This window comes from Nerophis ophidion, linkage group LG02 (assembly GCF_033978795.1).
Source record: "Nerophis ophidion isolate RoL-2023_Sa linkage group LG02, RoL_Noph_v1.0, whole genome shotgun sequence".
NCBI classification, from domain to species: domain Eukaryota; kingdom Metazoa; phylum Chordata; class Actinopteri; order Syngnathiformes; family Syngnathidae; genus Nerophis; species Nerophis ophidion.
In genome coordinates, this window is record NC_084612.1 from 24,317,689 (window position 1) to 24,335,315 (window position 17,627).

The window sequence follows — 17,627 nt, forward strand, 5'->3', positions numbered from 1 at the left end:
TTTGAGGGTTGCCCCACCCCTCCCCTTTAACAAACAACTATTTTATTGCTTTTGGTTGTCATAGTTTATTTAATTTTTTTTTAAATTTTATTAAACTTGGGATATTTAAAAGTTTGCATACCAACAACAATGTTAAAATATAAGAGTAACATAAGTTAATTGCATTTGAAGGGTGTGCTTGTTTTATCATTATTATTATCATCCATCCATCCATCTTCTTCCACTCATCCGAGGTCGGGTCGCGGGGGCAGCAGCCTAAGCAGTAATTATTATTTTTATTATAATTATTACTATTATGTTGTATTATCATTAGTAGTTATCTTGGTCTACATTTAACATAAACCCTTGATTAAGAAATAAATTACTTTCTATCAGCAACAAAAAAAGTAAATGTAATATATCCAAAATGGTGTAGCCTTTTTAAAGAATAAAATAATGTGTGCTTCCCTTCTTTACAGTTAATAAAAATAAATATAATACAGTACTGTTATAAAAATCTATATATTTAATTTTTCTGAATTTGTTTTATGCAAAAGTAAATAATTTGTTTTATTTTTCTTTGAAAACGTAAGCCAATAATTTTTCTTTTTTTAACTTTTATTTTGTAAAGCATGCAAACTATACTAAGGCATAACTTGATGTGATGCATTCTGTGGGAAATTAATTACATAGAAAATACTGAATCACAAAACTTACAGCCTTTTTGAACCATATACTTCAGCCCCTCAAATCTGTAATCAGGGGAATTAAAGCCGAAATGGTAAAACGTTTGTTTTAACAATTTCCCCTAAAGTTCGGATTGAGGCTGTGTTTTTTCCGATTGCTTGATTATTCAAACAAAGTAATGGATAGATTACTAAAATAATCTATAGCTGTAGCCTTAGTGTGATGGACCTAATGGGCCTAATTTGCAAAAACTCTAACCGCTGACATTCTCTCCTGTTTCTGTGATGCAGAGTTTTGACGGCGGCTCCAAGCAGATGCTGAACGGTACCATTGTCCATCAAGTGTTCCAGGCAGCAGCCACAGCTAAGGACTTCTCTCTGGACACATTGTCCAAGATGGCCGACAAGGCTCTGCACAGTCCCCAGCACTTGGGTGACATGTAAGAATTGTTTTTGGCCACCCAGCAAAGGCATACCGCACAAAGTGAGAAGTGTTAAGCAGGTGTGTGCGTGTGTCTGCAGGTACAGTTTGGGTGTAACTCAGGAAGAGATGAAGCAGGAGCTGCATGATTATCTGCCTTCGCTGGAAAATTGGGCAAAGGAATACATCAGCTCGCCAACGCCAAAGACCATCAGCCTGCAAATGTGTGAACACGCAACACTGACAAACATTTTGAAAATCATTATTCAGAAATTAAATAAGCCTTTTTTGTAATGCTCATATGTGATGTCAGACCAAACCACATTGGAGCTGCAGGCAAGTTGCAGGATTTTGCTAGCGCCACAATTACAGAGCTGGGTGACATCGAAGAGAATGTGTGGTCGCCACGATTCGGTCTGAAAGGGAAGATTGACCTGACGGTGAGAGTTCGAATCCAAAGAGCAAGAAATGTGAGATGCAAGCCCTCCAAAGTGGAAACCATCCCTTTGGAGCTGAAAACAGGAAAGGAGTCCAACTCGATAGAACATCGCAGTCAGGTTGGTAGGAAACTATAAAATCTTATTTAAAACATTTACTTGTGACTTTAAGGCAGCTTTTTTTTAAGGTGATTCTTTACACCCTGATGACTTTGGAGAGATACAACCCTGCAGCTGGTTTTCTGCTTTACCTGAAGACTGGAAACTTGCATCCTATTGTGGCCAAGCACATGGACCGCAGAGGTGTGTAACGCTCCGCCCAGTTGACTCCAAACTGGACTCGTCATTAGGCACACTTACATCGAAAAGGATCCAGTACAAGAGCTGCATGAAAAATTCTGCCTTTTAGAAGAGGATATCGTTCACCATTGATAGAAGTTTTTCAGTAATTATTGTTACAAACATGTACGCTTAACAATATCATGGCACATGTTAACATTCATATTTCCCTCAATGAACCACATCTCTCCTGTGCTGGCAGCACTTTTGCAGTCCCAGTAGTGGTGGAAATTAATGAGATTTTTCCGTTTCCGATTCCACTTTCAATTTTGTTTAACAATTAGGTTTTTTATCTGTTCTCTCATCCATTCCCATTTGGATAACATGATAACAAACGAATTGATTAGCGTTAACCTTGTTTAATTTAAAAGAAACATGAATGTACAAACTCAACTGTAAGGTCTTATGAAGCGGACAACCTCTATGAGGCGCCACCGACCGGGTTCCCCAAATTTTTATAGAAAAAATGTAAATAACTAATATTAATACAATTAATATTTTACTGTAGAAACAAACTAAATATTGCACAAATTATTATTTTTAAAAGCATACATGAGCTGACCACTCTGAAGTTAAACTATGTCCGTTGGTGACAAATCAAGCAAGGCAAGTCCAGGTAGAGTGGCCGTGCCAGCAACTTGAGAGTTGCAGGTTCGATTCCCGCTTGTGCCATCCCAGTTACTGCCGTTGTGTCCTTGGGCAAGGCACTTTACCCACCTGCTCCCAGTGCCACCCACACTGGTATAAATGTAACTTAGATATTGGGTGTCACTATGTAAAAGCGCTTTGAGTCACTTGAGAAAAGCGCTATATAAATACAATTCACAAAAGTGTGCATTGTGCAATTTTTCAAACATCAGCTAGAAACATTAACCATCATTTTTCAGAAAAACACGCATATCTTTTATTTTCAGGAAGGATTTGAGATCTGTCTGACTAATTACGGTGTTTCCACTTTGGAGAACAATTCTCATACAAGACAGGGAGCCTGCCAGTCAGATGGTGTGCATGAGAGGTATTCATTTCAGATAGATAGATAGATAGATAGTACTTTATTGATTCTTTCAGGAGAGTTCATTCAGGAAAATTAAATTTCCAGCAGCAGTGTACAGAGTTGAGATCAATTTAAAAAAAAGTAAAAAGTAAATAATGGGGGTTTAAAAGGAAACAAAATAGAGAAATATTACAAAAAGAATAAAAACAATGGGAATAACAATATAACAGTAAAATAAGAATATAACAAGACAAAGTAGGCAGTAGTGACCATGTTATGAAAACGTTTGCACTGTTAATGTTTTGCATCCCCTGTCATCCTAATACCCCCCGTCCCCCGTCCCAGAGAGGAGTTGTACAGTCTAATGGCGTGTGGGACAAAGGAGTTCTTGAGTCTATTAGTCCTGCACTTGGGATGAAGCAGTCTAGCACTGAACAGGCTCCTCTGGCTACTGATAACGCTATGCAGAGGGTGACTGGCATCATCCAGGATGCTCACTAGTTTTCATGTTTGCAGTTAATAATAGAAGCTTTTACAATAAGGTGCAAACCACACAGGCAGTGTTAGTTAGTTAGTTGGTTAGTTAGTTAGTTAGTTAGTTAGTTAGTTAGTTAGTTGGTTAGTTGGTTAGTTAGTTAGTTACCTAATTACCTGCAGCACATCGCTGACATTGCTGTTATTGCTGCTGTTAAAGATTCCCTTAATGCTCGGACAGGTATGAAAACGTGTCATTCATTCAAAGTTTTCACATTTGGTGTGTGCTAATGTTTCTGGAAGTATTTCCTCTCTTTGAAGAAATACCCACATTGCAAGTACTGCAAGTTGTCCTGTCCATCCTTTCTCGTAAATAACTCCAGCTTTTGTGCCGCTTCTGTGCTGTGCGTGGTTACGTTATGCGGGTTGATAAGGGAAACATTAACAAAACTGGCAAATGATTCCCAGGAATCGAAACACTTGGAGACAATTGTAAATAAGAAATGGTTTTCGATTCCCATCCCTAAGTCCCAGACCGTGACACTATGACCACAATGCTTGATCGTAGACACAATTATTGTGGGACTTACTTGTGTTGCCAGCTATTGACATAATAATGGCTGTGCGTTGGCCATATCACAGTAACAAGTAAAAGCAATACGGGCAAAATAAAAAAACTTATATACGGTACTATGATAAAGATTACAAAACTGTTCACAACTTCATTGTCAAGCCTAGAGGCGTGTTCACCAATAGTACCATGGCCTTGAAGAAAATTTGACAGAACTGCATAAAGGGTTAGTCAGATTACAAAAAATAGCAGACCAGGTAGGAACCCCAACACTAACAAACATTTGACTTGCACTGGAGCTCCTTCAAGCTTCATGCTGTCATTGTAAGCCACTAGGTGAGGAAGTCTATACTGCTACACAAATTGTACACTGACTACTCTAAAGCCAGAGTCCTTAATTATATTTCACTAAGGGACATACTTTTTCTCAGCAGAGACTGTGAGGGCCAGATGGTGGGTTGCGGGGTCGGTTCAGATGACAGGGTTGTCCAAATTGTGTAATTGGCCATGAAATGTGCTTGTAATTAAAAAAAAGGCTGAAAAACATAGTAGCTATATTTAAAGGCAAAGCTTTGTGAACAGTTTTAAGTTGCCTTATCTGTGTTTTTTTCTTGAGGTAAAATCTTAATGTTTCCTTTTATAGGTCTTAAATGTCTTTAAAAATTTGATCTTGAAATATCTGCAGGTCACCTGAAGCTAGTGATACTGTTAAAATCCCTTTAATTAAATAAAGCAAGGTTGTATAAATGAGCACACTGTACACTGTTTTCTGTTTTGGTCACATTAGAGTTGCTGAAGCTAAGGAACACCATGGTTCATTACGTCCACAATTGCACGCAGAAAGGAGTGGAGGGAAGTTGCCTTGCCAGACTCCCAAACATTTTGACGGACAAAAAGACTTGTCAGTATTGCCCTCAGAGGAGAAACTGTGCTTTGTATGAAAGGTAAGCCGCATTTTTTGGAGTCGCCAATGAGGACTGAATTGTACTCACTTATTATCTTCCTCCATCCTCTCTCACCAGAGTGTTAGAAGGCGCCTCCGCAGACAGCAGTTATGACTTTCTGCAGGAGGAGACAAGTCACCTAACTGCCATGCATTTAACATATTTTGGCCACTGGATGCTGCTGTGCAGTCTCGAAGCTGCCAGCATGAAGGCCAGGAATGGTCGAAAGCGGGTGTGGCTCCAGACACCGGAGGAGAGGTAAGCAAGCTGCTGTTAGTAATAATACCATCCAAACTCGCTTTGGTACATGTTCTGAAATAGGGCTCCACTATTTTGTGAAAAAAACCTAATTGTGATATTTCTTTCCAAAATTGCGATTGCGACTTCATTTGCGATTTTCATATTTTATACATAAAAATGCATAAAACTGTGAAAATAATGAGTGAAGGAAGACATGTTACTTTTAGACAGTCAACATATTTGTGTCTAAAGGTGCTACACATTAGAACAGCATGCGATAATTTACTTTAAATATATTTGGCTTTATGCAGACAAACTAAGAGCTTTTGTTTATATTATGCTCTTAAACTGAAGAAATACCAAATACAAACTATACAGTATTTATAATGTAATGTTATCAAAATGTATATTAATGCATGTAACCATTTAAAAGGATATCAACTTGTATTTCTCATTACTGTAGAATTGTAATCCATTGTACTGTAATTGGAAGGTAAATACATTTTAGCTATCCTAAATTAAAAAAAACAAATGGACTCTCATTTCTGTAACCAAAAATGTATCGGCAAAGTTCCTCTTTTGTGTGACAAATATTTTGTTCCTTTGGCCAGGCTATCATTTTGCAACTGTGGATTCTGCTAAAACAGTCATTTATCCTGTGCCATTAGAGCAGTGGTTCTCAACCTTTTTTCAGTGATGTACCCCTTGTGAACATTTTTTTAATTCAAGTACCCCCTAATCAGAGCAAAGCATTTTTGGTTGAAAAAAAGAGATGAATAAGTAAAATACAGCACTATGTCATCAGTTTCTGATTTATTAAATTGTATAACAGTTCAAAATATTGCTCATTTGTTGTGGTCTTTCTTGAACTATTTGGAAAAAAAGATATAAAAATAACTAAAAACTTGTTGAAAAATAAACAAGTGATTCAATTATAAAGATTTCTACACATAGAAGTAATCATCAACTTAAAGTGCCCTCTTTGGGGATTGTAATAGAGATCCATCTGGATTCATGAACTTCATTCTAAACATTTATTCACAAAAAAATTAATCTTTAACATCAATATTTATGGAACTTGTCCACAAAAAATCTAGCTGTCAACACTGAATATTGCATTGTTGCATTTCTTTTCACAGTTTATGAACTTAAATTCATATTTTGTTGAAGTATTATTCAATAAATATATTTATAAAGGATTTTTGAATTGTTGCTATATTTAGAATATATTTTTAAAAATTTCACGTACCCCTTGGCATACCTTCAAGTACCCCCAGGGGTACGCGTGCCCCCATTTGAGAACCACTGCATTAGAGTATATATTATGGTGTTTATCTATCATTATTATTGTTTCACTGCTTTTTATCTAATTTGTTTCGTGTGTTTTTGCCCTCATTTTGTACAAGGTATGCAATTTAAAAGAAATGTTAAGCCAGACAAAGGGCATGTTTCTAGGTAGTGTTTGGTAGAAAGTTGTACATTACGTTATATAATTATTAGGCCTGTCAAAGTTATTGTGATAATATGCTAACTAAAAGTTCCTTTAACAGCAATTATTCTTTTAATGCATGATTAGAAGTTTTGACGACCCCGAAAGGGACAAGCGGTATAAAATGGATGGATGGACCCTCGGCCCGTTCCGTAGTTTGGGAAAATGTGTAATGGTGTCCAGTTACTGTTTAGCCACAGGCTCGAAAATAGCGAGCAGGACTGCACATAGAAAGGGGGACCTCATGGAAATCTCAGATGCACAACCATGGCAAGACAGTTTTACCTTCAGTCGCCATGAGACGATATCATTGAAGCGAACGCATTGCTGCTTGGAGCGAGTAGAAGCTTCACGTCCCTTTTTGGATAACAGTTAAGTGCATTAAAAACATAAAATGTTAATTGTTCCTCGAACTGCTTTTGTACGATGAAATACAAGCTCAGCAGAAACAAAGATGGTAGAGAAAAAAATCTAAAGTCACTTTTATTGGAGATTTTTGTCAAAACATGTCAAGTCCAATGTTGCCATACCAATATTTTGGTATCGGGACCAAAATGTATAGAGATACTTTTCTGAATTAAGGGGACCACAAAAAATGTAATTATTAGGTTCATTTTAACAGAAAATCTTACGATAAATATAGTAATTTAGTATGTTTCGTATTGCACTCAAAGAACAATTTTAGAAGGTTAAAATAAAAAGTGAAAAGCATTAGACACATTGGGCTTATCTTATTGCACTCAAAAAACAATTTGGAGAACAACCTATGGTAATCTAGGATTACCATAGGTTGTAATGGAATAAAAAGCTTTATTGACATTGTATTAAATCCTTCATGATTTAGGTAGCAAATCTTGGCAACTAAGTAGCTGGAAGTACGCATACGATCATTAGCAAATACTCAAATAAATACTATGGCTAAAAGCACACATGTAACAGGTAAAACACACATTGTAAAAGATAAAACACAAATTGTAGGAATTTGTTAAAACATTCAGTCATTTCACTTGCATTAGTTTACGTTACGTGGGCAGTGCCTGTTTGGACTGTGCTAACAAGCCACACAGCTGTGTGCGTGTCTGCGTATCTGTGTGTGCAGAGCAGGGTAGCAAGTTGACTCCATTATTACCTGTCGCTCCTTAAATTCCTTGTGCAGATCTTAGTGCTTGTTATCTAAATGTTTACCTAAGTTTGAAGCAAAGGTGTTAATACTAATCGTCACCTTTGGCGAGGCATGTTTTAAAGCCACACTTGCAGCACAGCGCTTCCTTGATTAAAGCATTACGTTTATTGATAGTTTTTAAGCCAAAATTCGTCCATATTGCGCTTCACGCACACTCTTTCGTAACCAGTAGAATTGCCGTTTTTGCCATTCTCTTCACGCTGTTTTTGTTTGTATGCGCTCTGAGCTCTCGGGTCTTTGCATGCATTTTGACACACTCAATCAACATGCACCACTGCTATGTACATCACCGCTGCACGGCAGCATATGGATGAAAAGAAAGGACCAGTATTTTTCAAAGGCAGTATAGTATCATTATTTATTCATTATTACCGCAGTGCCGTATTAGTACCAGTATACCGTTCAATCCTAGGTGGGACACAGCATCCAGTGCAGACACAATGAGCAGTGACACTTTTCCGTCAAGACGTAAAGGATTACATGTATCTGTTGTCATTGTCTCAATAATGTGTCTGTTTCCAAAATACCTGTATATAACTGTATACTTCGTAATATATCTCCGCCCAGTCCTAAGAAAAATCTGTAGCCATGTAAACATTAAGTACAAGCTGTGGTAAAGAACGTCTGGACTTGGCTCATCAGCTGATTGCCTTTTCGTTAAAAAAGGCAAATATCGTCCCCAAATCCGATCTAATTTCTATAATTACATGCCTCCTCCACAATTCCTGGGACTACAACCAGAGATTAACAGTGACTAAAGCGCAGCTACTGCCATCTTGTGGAGTTAATAAAAAAAATAAAAAAAACAACACAAAAAAAAAACTCAGCTGGTAACCTACAGCCACAGCTGTTAAATGTTTTTTGTAGACTCGTTGGTTATTTGAATAGTGGCATTATTGCAGACTTTAAAAAACAGCATTAAAAGGATGACAAGTTTCCTCTCGTAGTAAAGTCTGGAAGTATTTGGCTTCGCTTTTATGATTATTGCCTCAAGTTCATCCCAATGGCTTTAAAATAAAATAAGCTTTTGTTGTTAATTTATGTCTGGAACTGCGGGCGAAAATAAGCACTTTGCTAAATTTGGCATATTTACTGCAGTTCCAAACAATTCAAGAGGTTTCACAAAATTATTGTATTTATTTTATTTAGGAGACATAATGCAAAATGTGTTAATTTCCTTGAGCTAAAAGTCTTTGTACAACTGTAAATCTACAATCTAATCTAAGTCATGCATTTATTAAAAGGGTATTAGAAAGGAAGAAATACAGCGCCATCTGCTGGATCACCCATATTTAAAAGTGTATTGATTTAGGTTATCTGCTTCTAGTGAGAAGAACGGGACTTGTGTCGGCAACCTTCAGCTGAGTGACCACGTGATCGTGCAGTCGGAGGGAGTTTTCCTTCACCGTTTCCAGCGAGCCAACCGGTCATGCAACACAAGCGGCCTGACCACCGGGGATCGCGTCGTCCTCAGTGACCAGGGAGGTCGTTTTGTCGCGGTGGCAACAGGCTACTTGTGTGACGTCAGCGCGACATCCATCAGTTGTACCCTGGACAGGTGAGCACTCATACTGCACAGGTCTGCTTGTCCCTGCATGGTCTGCAGCCCAGTGAAGGTAGAATGTCTATTGCAGGGATGTGTCTGCGCTCGGGAAGGAAATGTTTCGTCTGGATTCAGATGAAGGAGTAATTGACCTCAGCACTCACCTCACCAACCTCTCCAAGCTGATGGAGAGCAGTCAGCACAGGTAGCGGCTACACTTTTAGCATCATTGTCTACATGAACTATTTTAACCCTCTGATTGTGTCTGTGTAGTAATCGTCTAAGGGAGTTGGTTGTTGATCATCGTCCTCCGGAATTTATTTCCAATCTCAGTTCGGTTCTGCCCAGAGAGGCCAAGGACACCGTGGCAAACATACTTAAAGGTTTTTCTTTCTCCTCATAGTCACTTATACTGACACATCATTGCAGCTTCACTCTTTAAACTGAGCATCATGTACCCAGCACTTGCGAATTTCTGATTAGACCGGTTTGTGCAGCACTTGGTACAAAACACTGGGTTTAATAGTTTCTGCAACATTGCATTATTATTGGTGATATTTATTTTTAGTATTACAGTACTTTCATCACTGATGCTCATGAAACCGCCGTTGAAAAAAATAATCTGAGCTATCTTATCACTTCTTGCCCAGTTTATGATTGGGTTCCTGCTTTCAACCAAGTATTCCATGTTATTATAGATGAATTTGATAGGTGTCAGGTTTCCAACCCTTAACTATAGAGTTGTGGCCCAAAATTTGACTTAAATAGTGTGCTTTAATAACTAATACATAATAAACGGTGTATTTTATTTATATATATATAATATATATATACTTATTTTTATTTTATGTTGTTTTTGTTTTTAATAACACTTTAAATATCAGTGTGTTTATTAATATTTTTTGAGCACATTCACAGTGATCATTTCATGTTGTAGCATCCCAAATACAAAAAAGCCAATTTGAGTGAGAATAAAAAAAAGTAAAGATTAAGCAGGGGAATTTATTGACGCACAAAGTCACCCCCACAGTTTTTGGCCACAACAGTTTACTCTTGGAGTAATAGCTTGTCCTATTGTTTTCCAACTATTATTGATGTTGCTATTATTATACTTTTTTTTATTAGTTTTAATCACATTTTAATTGTCTCTTGCTTGTCTCTTCTACACTCTGTTGAACTTTGAGATTGCATTGTGTTATAAATTAAATTCATTATTTTATTCTTCTGTAGAATAGACGGTTCACAGATGGTATGACAGCAGACAGCACATCATGCACTGTCTTGATTAAACCAGCTTTCTTCTTTGATCATTTTAACGTCTCCTTCATTCCTGCCTAGCATGTCCATTGAATAATAATAATGTGAAATGAAATGAAAAAGCATTCAGTGGAAGCTGTCATGCCTCAGCAACTTTCTAACCTATTACATATTTTTTGAAAGATTGTGATAAAATAAAACTAACACATTAGTATGCATGTGTTTGCAGGTCTGAACAAGCCGCAAAGGCAGGCCATTAAGAAGGTGTTGCTGTGTAAAGATTACACATTGATAGTTGGCATGCCCGGCACAGGCAAAACCACCACCATCTGTGCCTTGGTATGCTTCTAAACATCATTGCTATTAATAACGCCGCCCTTTTTATTATCTCTGATTGACTTTCTTCGCAGGTTCGCATTCTTCATGCGTGCGGCTTCAGTGTGTTGCTGACCAGTTACACTCACTCTGCGGTGGACAACATCCTGTTGAAGCTCAAACGCTTTAAAGTTGGCTTCTTGCGTCTCGGGCAAGGGCGTAAGGTTAGTTTTGGAAAGGCTCGTTTTGATCCAGATTTTAGTGCTCCATAAGGCTACTCTGGTGTACCTAATGAAATGTCTAATGGTCCTCCAAAGGTCCATCCAGACATCCATCCGTACACCGAGGAAAGCATCCGGAACAAAGGAGTTCATACACTGTCGGAACTTGAGCAGCTTTATAACAAAGAGGTAAAGGGAGATAAACGTTTCGATTTGATGCTTTGACAGTTCAATTGAACTCTTTTTGTCTGATCTATATTTATCTTTTTCCCTAAAAGCTGGTTGTAGGGACCACCTGCATGGGAATTAAGCATCCCATTTTCTCACGACGGCGCTTTGATTTCTGCATCGTGGACGAAGCGTCTCAGATTAGCCAGCCCATCTGTCTGGGCCCGCTGTTCTACGCTGACAGATTGGTCCTGGTTGGAGACCACCAACAGCTGCCCCCCATTGTGCACAACCAGGAAGCAAGGTACCATCACAAATCCTGGGCCTGCCATCTGTCAGTCTCGAAATAATCTAGGTTTTTAATCTTTTCTTTTTCAAAAGATCACTAGGGATGGATGAGAGTCTGTTTAAGCGACTGGAGCATCACAGTGAAGCTGTGGTCCATCTCAACGTCCAGTACCGCATGAACAGGTACCCATGGAAGCTTCAAGCGGCAGTTTTGACTATATTGAGTTGTTAATTCTCTACCAGGCTGTTTTCTAACTAATTAAACACGTAAAAGTGTTGCTTATGACGAGTAACTATGCGTTTGCAGGCAGATCATGTCTCTCAGCAACTGTCTGATGTACGACGGACTCTTGGAGTGCGGCTCCGAGAAGACGGCGTCGGCCCTCCTATCTCTGTCCGCGCTGCCGTCTGTCCAGTCAGCGCTTGGTTCCTTCTCTGAGACTCATCCCCAGCAGGATCTGGCGTGGATACAAAATACACTGTTACCGAGTAACCCTGTTTGCTTCCTGGATTGCTCAATGGTAAACTTAAATTTAACTTTTTTTCCACATATTTTGAATTCATGTGCTTTGCCAGCACATTTGTCCTCACCTTTGCTTCAAATTTTTGAAAAACAATTGCACACAGGCAACTGCAGTGGAATCTCAATTTACAAGCTTAATTGGTTCTTGAACATGTTTCGTAAACTGATGAGTTTGTATAATTAAGCAGAGTTCCTCATAAGAATCAATGTCAATATGAATAATTGGTTTTAGCCTCGATAAAAGTCCTCCACTTTGAAGACACTTGCTTGCGTGTGTACGTGCATGCGTGTGAGTGCGTGCGTGTGTGTCTGCTTGAACTGAGGACACCATTTTTTTAACCTTTTTAGGTGGAATTATTTCCCATTCTTGCTTGATGTACAGCTCAAGTTGTTCAACAGTCCTGGGTCTCTGTTGTCGCATTTCACGCTTCATAATGCGCCATACATTTTCAATGGGAAACATGTCTGGACTACAGGCAGGCCAGTCTAGTACCCGCACTCCTTTACTACGAAGTCACGCTGTCGTAACGCATGCAGAATGTGGCTTGGCATTGTCTTGCTGAAATAAGCAGGGGCGTCCATGAAAATGATGTGGCTTGGATTGCAACATATGTTGATCCAAAACCTGCATGTACCTTTCAGCATTAATGGTGTCTACACAGATGTGTGAGTTACCCATGCATTGGGCACTAATACACCTCCATACCACCACAGATGCTGGCTTTTGACCTTTGCGCCCCTAACAGTCCGGATGGTTCTTTTCCTCTTTGAGCCAGAGGACACGACGTCCACAGTTTCCCAAAACAATTTTAAATGTGGACTCGTCAGACCACAGAACAATTTTCCACATTGCAACAGTCCATTAGATGATCTCGGGCCAAGTGAAGCCGGCGGCGTTTCTGGGTGTTGTAAAAAAATGGCTTTGGCTTTGCACAATAGAGTTACAGATGTAGCAACAAACTGTAGTTACTTACAGTGGTTTTCTGAAGTGTTCCTGAGCCCATGTGTTAATATCTTTTACACACTTATGCCGGTTTTTGATGCAGTACCGCCTGAGGGATCGAAGATCCGTAATATCCTCGCTTACGTGGAGGGATTTCTCCAGATTCTCTGAACCTTTTGATGATATTACAGACCGTAGATGGTGAAATCCCTAAATTCCTTGCAATAGCTCGTTGAGAAATGTTGTTCTTAAACTGTTGGACAATTTGTTCACGCATTTGTTCACAAAGTGGTGACCCTCACCCCATTCTTGTTTGTGGATGACTGAGCATTTCATGGAAGCTGCTTTTATATCCAAATATGGCACCCACTTCTTCTTAATTACCGTACTTTTCAGATTATCAGTCGCTCCGGAGTATAAATCGCACCTGCCGAAAATGCGTAGTAAAGAAGGAAAAAAACATATATAAGTCGCACTGGAGTATAAGTCGCAATTTTTGGGGAAATTTATTTGATAAAACCCGACACCAAGAATAGACGTTGGAAAGGCAATTTAAAATAAATAAAGAATAGTGAACAACAGGCAGAATAAGTGTACGTTATATGATACATAAATAACCAAACTATGAAAAAAACTGCGACTTGTAGTCCGAAAAATATGGTAGCCTGTTCGCCTGTGGTATGTTACAAATACGTGTTTGATGAGCATTCCTCAACGTTGTCAGTCTTTTTTGCGACTTTTTTGAAACATGGAGGTCAAGTCTGGGTGATGCTGGGCTGTACAAAGCACTTACTTCAGTTTTCATCATGTGAATAAATTAGTTAACCATCAGATATATAACAAACCTTTAGTCGTAAATGGAAAATGTTATATAAAATGTCATATTTTGACACCATTTAGTTTCAAATGAGATGATCAGAAGCACTTCTGCTTGCTCACAGGAAGTTGGGCTTTGTGTTCAGAAATGTGTTTGTTGTGCTGTAATTATTGTGATTGTGTTGTTATTGTAAGTATTGTCTCGTGACATTTATGATTGTCATAATATATTTACCTTAGTTTTGTCAAATGTCTATATTTTTTAATCAGATTAATCACACTTGAATTTGGATAATAATGTATAATCACGAGTTATTACTAGCTTGCGTAATTTACAATAATAACTACATATATATATATATATATATTAAGGGTGTGGGAAAAAATCGATTCGAATACAAATTGAATCGTTTACGTTGTGCGATTCAGAATCGATTCTCATTTTTAAAAAATCGATAATTTTTTTTTTTATTATTTAATTTTTATTTTATTTTATTTTTTAATACATCCAATAAACCACTACGGAGCAGTACCATAACAATGCGATCCAATTCCAAAACCAAACCTGACCCAGCAACACTCAGAACTGTAATAAACAGAGCAATTGAGAGGAGACAAACACGACACAGAACAAACCAAAAGTAGTGAAACAAAAATTAATATTATCAACAACAGTATCAATATTAATTATAATTTCAGCATAGCAGTGATTAAAAATCCCTCACTGACATTATCATTAGACATTTATAAAAATAATAAAAAAGAACAATAGTGTCACAGTGGCTTACACTTGCATCGCATCTCATAAGCCTGACAACACACTGTGTTCGATGTTTTCACAAAGATAAAATAAGTCATATTTTTGGTTCGTTTAATAGTTACAACAAATTTACATTATTGCAATCAGTTGATAAAACATTGTCCTTTACAATTATAAAAGCTTTTTAAAAAAAAAAAAAATCTACTACTCTGCTAACATGTCAGCAGACTGGGGTAGATCCTGCTGAAATCCTATGTATTGAATGAATACAGAATCGTTTTGAATCGGAAAAATATCGTTTTTGAATCGAGAATCTAATCGAAAAAAATCGATATATTATCGAATCGTGACCCCAAGAATCGATATTGAATCGAATCGTGGGACACTCAAAGATTCACAGCCCTAATATAAATATATATATATACATATATATATATATATTTGGACACAAATGCGAATGTTTTGTTTGCGTTTATACATGACTACTGCTAATGCAATATTTTTTTTGTGATTAATTAGTTAACTTGTTATTTTTGACAGCCCTTGTTTAACTACTAGCCGCCCAGGGTTTGCTTAATGCAATTCCACTGAACTATGAAGTTAAGTAGAGGGCCGTGTTGCAAATTTGAGACGCTGCTCTAAAAATGAGTGCACACTTATTGTACATGGAGCTCAGGGCTGTAAGAAACATCAAGAATGTGTACCGCCGCACGGAATGAAACAATAAAACACAACGAAAATAAAAAAATAAATGATAAATACTGCACACATACGATTGCACCATGTATAGACAAACAAGTTGACAACAAAACAAAAACACCATTTCAACACCCACATAATGTACACTGCGGTGGCTTCTGCAGTGATCCACGCCATCGTCAGTTGGGGTGAGGGCCTCACAGCCAAAGACAGGAACAGACCCAAAAAAGCAACCATGAAAAGGCTGCCCACTATCCTATCCTATCTTAACACCCTATAGTAGATAACTTCATTTTATGTTGTTAAATAAGTTTGGGCTTTTTTTGTTTTTTTCTGTCCTGTCCAGCTACTCAGGCAAATCATATTGTTGATGTAGATGCCCATATTTGCCATATGTTTAGTTATGTTATTTTCATTTATTATGCGCACCCCCAACCAACTGTTTCATCAGCCCGAGTAGAGACACAAAAAAAAACTGAAAAAAAGACTGAGACACACAAAGGAATCTAGAACAAACATTTAAGACACACGATGAACACATAAATCAAAAATCATCTGCGGCAAAGAGGTGAGTTTTAAGCTGTGCTCTAAAAAAGTCCAAAGTGGTGGCAGACTTGTGTATATATGCCATACAGATTTACTTCTCTTGTTGCTTTATTTGTTTTTTACTTCATTAAGTGGAATTATATTAATGTTCGGCCCAGGAGGGGAAAAAGGGAAAAAAAGAAGACCGAGGGTCAAATTGCGGCGACAAGAGCAACAACAACAGAACAGCATCAGCAAATACGATAAGTACAAATATAATATGACAATAAATAGCAAAGAAGCAGTTAGTAAAGTAAATATTAATAACACAAAAAACGACAATGAACATTAGCATGATCACATAGATGTACAGTAAAATAGTGTTTCTGTGTTAATGCCCTGTATAGTATGTGCAAAATCCTTGTTTAATTAGGGCAGTCGGTACCATTTTTCAATCGCACACGCAGTCTCAGTAGATTACCTGCAACATGCCCACGAATAGTACACGCTATGTTATTGTGTGCACACGCTGTTGAGGATGAAATATGTAGATCTTAGTCAATTAGGCCCTTAGTTTGCAAAAGACAAAACACACCTGTGTGTGAATGAAAAATATGCATTTTTAAAATATGTTAGACTTAACTTTCTTTATCGTCATTTAAATTTGAACTTTACAGTACAGATAAGAACAAAATGTTCTTGCACCAGCTCGTTGTAGTGCAGGATAAGAGAGCAATAAATAAATAGATTTACTCTACAGATAAATATATTGCACTTTTGCATATGCATCCACATTTATGGATGTATGTAATATTGTCTTTATAGTCCAGCGAGTAAATCTGTTTTTGTGGGGAATTAAGGGGATTATTATAATGCGTTCAAGAGTCTTATGGCCTGAGGGAAGAAGCTGTTACAGAACTGGGAGGCTGCGGAACGTCTTTCCAGACTCCAGCTGTGAAAACAGTCCTTGGTGGGGGTGGGAGGAGTCTCTACAGATTTTCTGAGCCCTGGTCAGGCAGCGTTTTTTGCGATTTCCCGAGTAAAAGGAAGATGAGTCCTGATGATATTTTCCGCCGTCCTCACCACTCTCAGCAGGGACTTCCAGTCTGAGGCATTGTGCGGACATGGCCTGAGGAACTGGCATGTTTTGTTAAACACCTATTGTGCTAATCCAGCTGGGGTACATTGTGATGATCATCATTCATGTCTCTGCTTTAAGGTGCCAGCTTTGGAGTCAGTGGAACAAGGGGGAATAAGCAATCGCACTGAGGCTGCTGTCATCCACCTTCTGCTGTCTCTCTTGTTAAAAGTCTGCATCCAGTACATGTATTATAATAAAGACTCCGTCAATATGCTGCTGATTCTATTTCTGTGTTGTAGGCGGGCTGTAAGGCCAGCGACGTGGGTATCATCGCCCCCTACAGGCAACAACTGAAGACCATCTCGTCCCTGCTGCAGTCGTCTGCTTTCAGCAGCGTGGAGGTGAACACGGTGGACAAATACCAAGGACGGGACAAGAGTGTCATAGTTCTCTCTTTTGTCAGGAGCACCACAGATGAAGAACATGTAAATAGTTGTTGGTCCCTTTTGGAAGGATGGAAACATCAAGTTGACTTGCGTCTTTGATTCCCAGCTAGGAGAGCTGCTGAAGGACTGGCGCCGCCTCAACGTCGCCATCACCAGGGCCAAACACAAACTGCTGATGGTGGGCTCCGCCTCCACGCTCAGACGCTACGCTCCTGTGGAGAAACTACTCAATCGTCTGGAGCAAGAGAAGATGATATCCTTTTGGTCTGACAACAGCTTAGGGTG

The 17,627-nt window shown here is 38.4% G+C and overlaps 1 protein-coding gene across 1 annotated transcript in view; it reads left to right on the top strand.

The window, feature by feature from the left end:
* Nucleotides 1-17,627, top strand: part of dna2 (DNA replication helicase/nuclease 2) — a 30,578-nt gene that overhangs the window by 9,405 nt on the left and 3,546 nt on the right. The window contains exons 7-24 of the mRNA XM_061879985.1: nucleotides 957-1,105; nucleotides 1,188-1,310; nucleotides 1,400-1,643; nucleotides 1,712-1,826; nucleotides 4,689-4,845; nucleotides 4,924-5,103; nucleotides 9,085-9,315; nucleotides 9,392-9,505; nucleotides 9,574-9,683; nucleotides 10,787-10,896; nucleotides 10,968-11,096; nucleotides 11,190-11,282; nucleotides 11,372-11,565; nucleotides 11,643-11,732; nucleotides 11,857-12,070; nucleotides 17,035-17,124; nucleotides 17,196-17,381; nucleotides 17,449-17,595. Coding sequence (XP_061735969.1) covers nucleotides 957-1,105; nucleotides 1,188-1,310; nucleotides 1,400-1,643; nucleotides 1,712-1,826; nucleotides 4,689-4,845; nucleotides 4,924-5,103; nucleotides 9,085-9,315; nucleotides 9,392-9,505; nucleotides 9,574-9,683; nucleotides 10,787-10,896; nucleotides 10,968-11,096; nucleotides 11,190-11,282; nucleotides 11,372-11,565; nucleotides 11,643-11,732; nucleotides 11,857-12,070; nucleotides 17,035-17,124; nucleotides 17,196-17,381; nucleotides 17,449-17,595 — 2,676 coding nt within the window. The remainder of the gene's footprint in view (nucleotides 1-956; nucleotides 1,106-1,187; nucleotides 1,311-1,399; nucleotides 1,644-1,711; nucleotides 1,827-4,688; nucleotides 4,846-4,923; nucleotides 5,104-9,084; nucleotides 9,316-9,391; nucleotides 9,506-9,573; nucleotides 9,684-10,786; nucleotides 10,897-10,967; nucleotides 11,097-11,189; nucleotides 11,283-11,371; nucleotides 11,566-11,642; nucleotides 11,733-11,856; nucleotides 12,071-17,034; nucleotides 17,125-17,195; nucleotides 17,382-17,448; nucleotides 17,596-17,627) is intronic.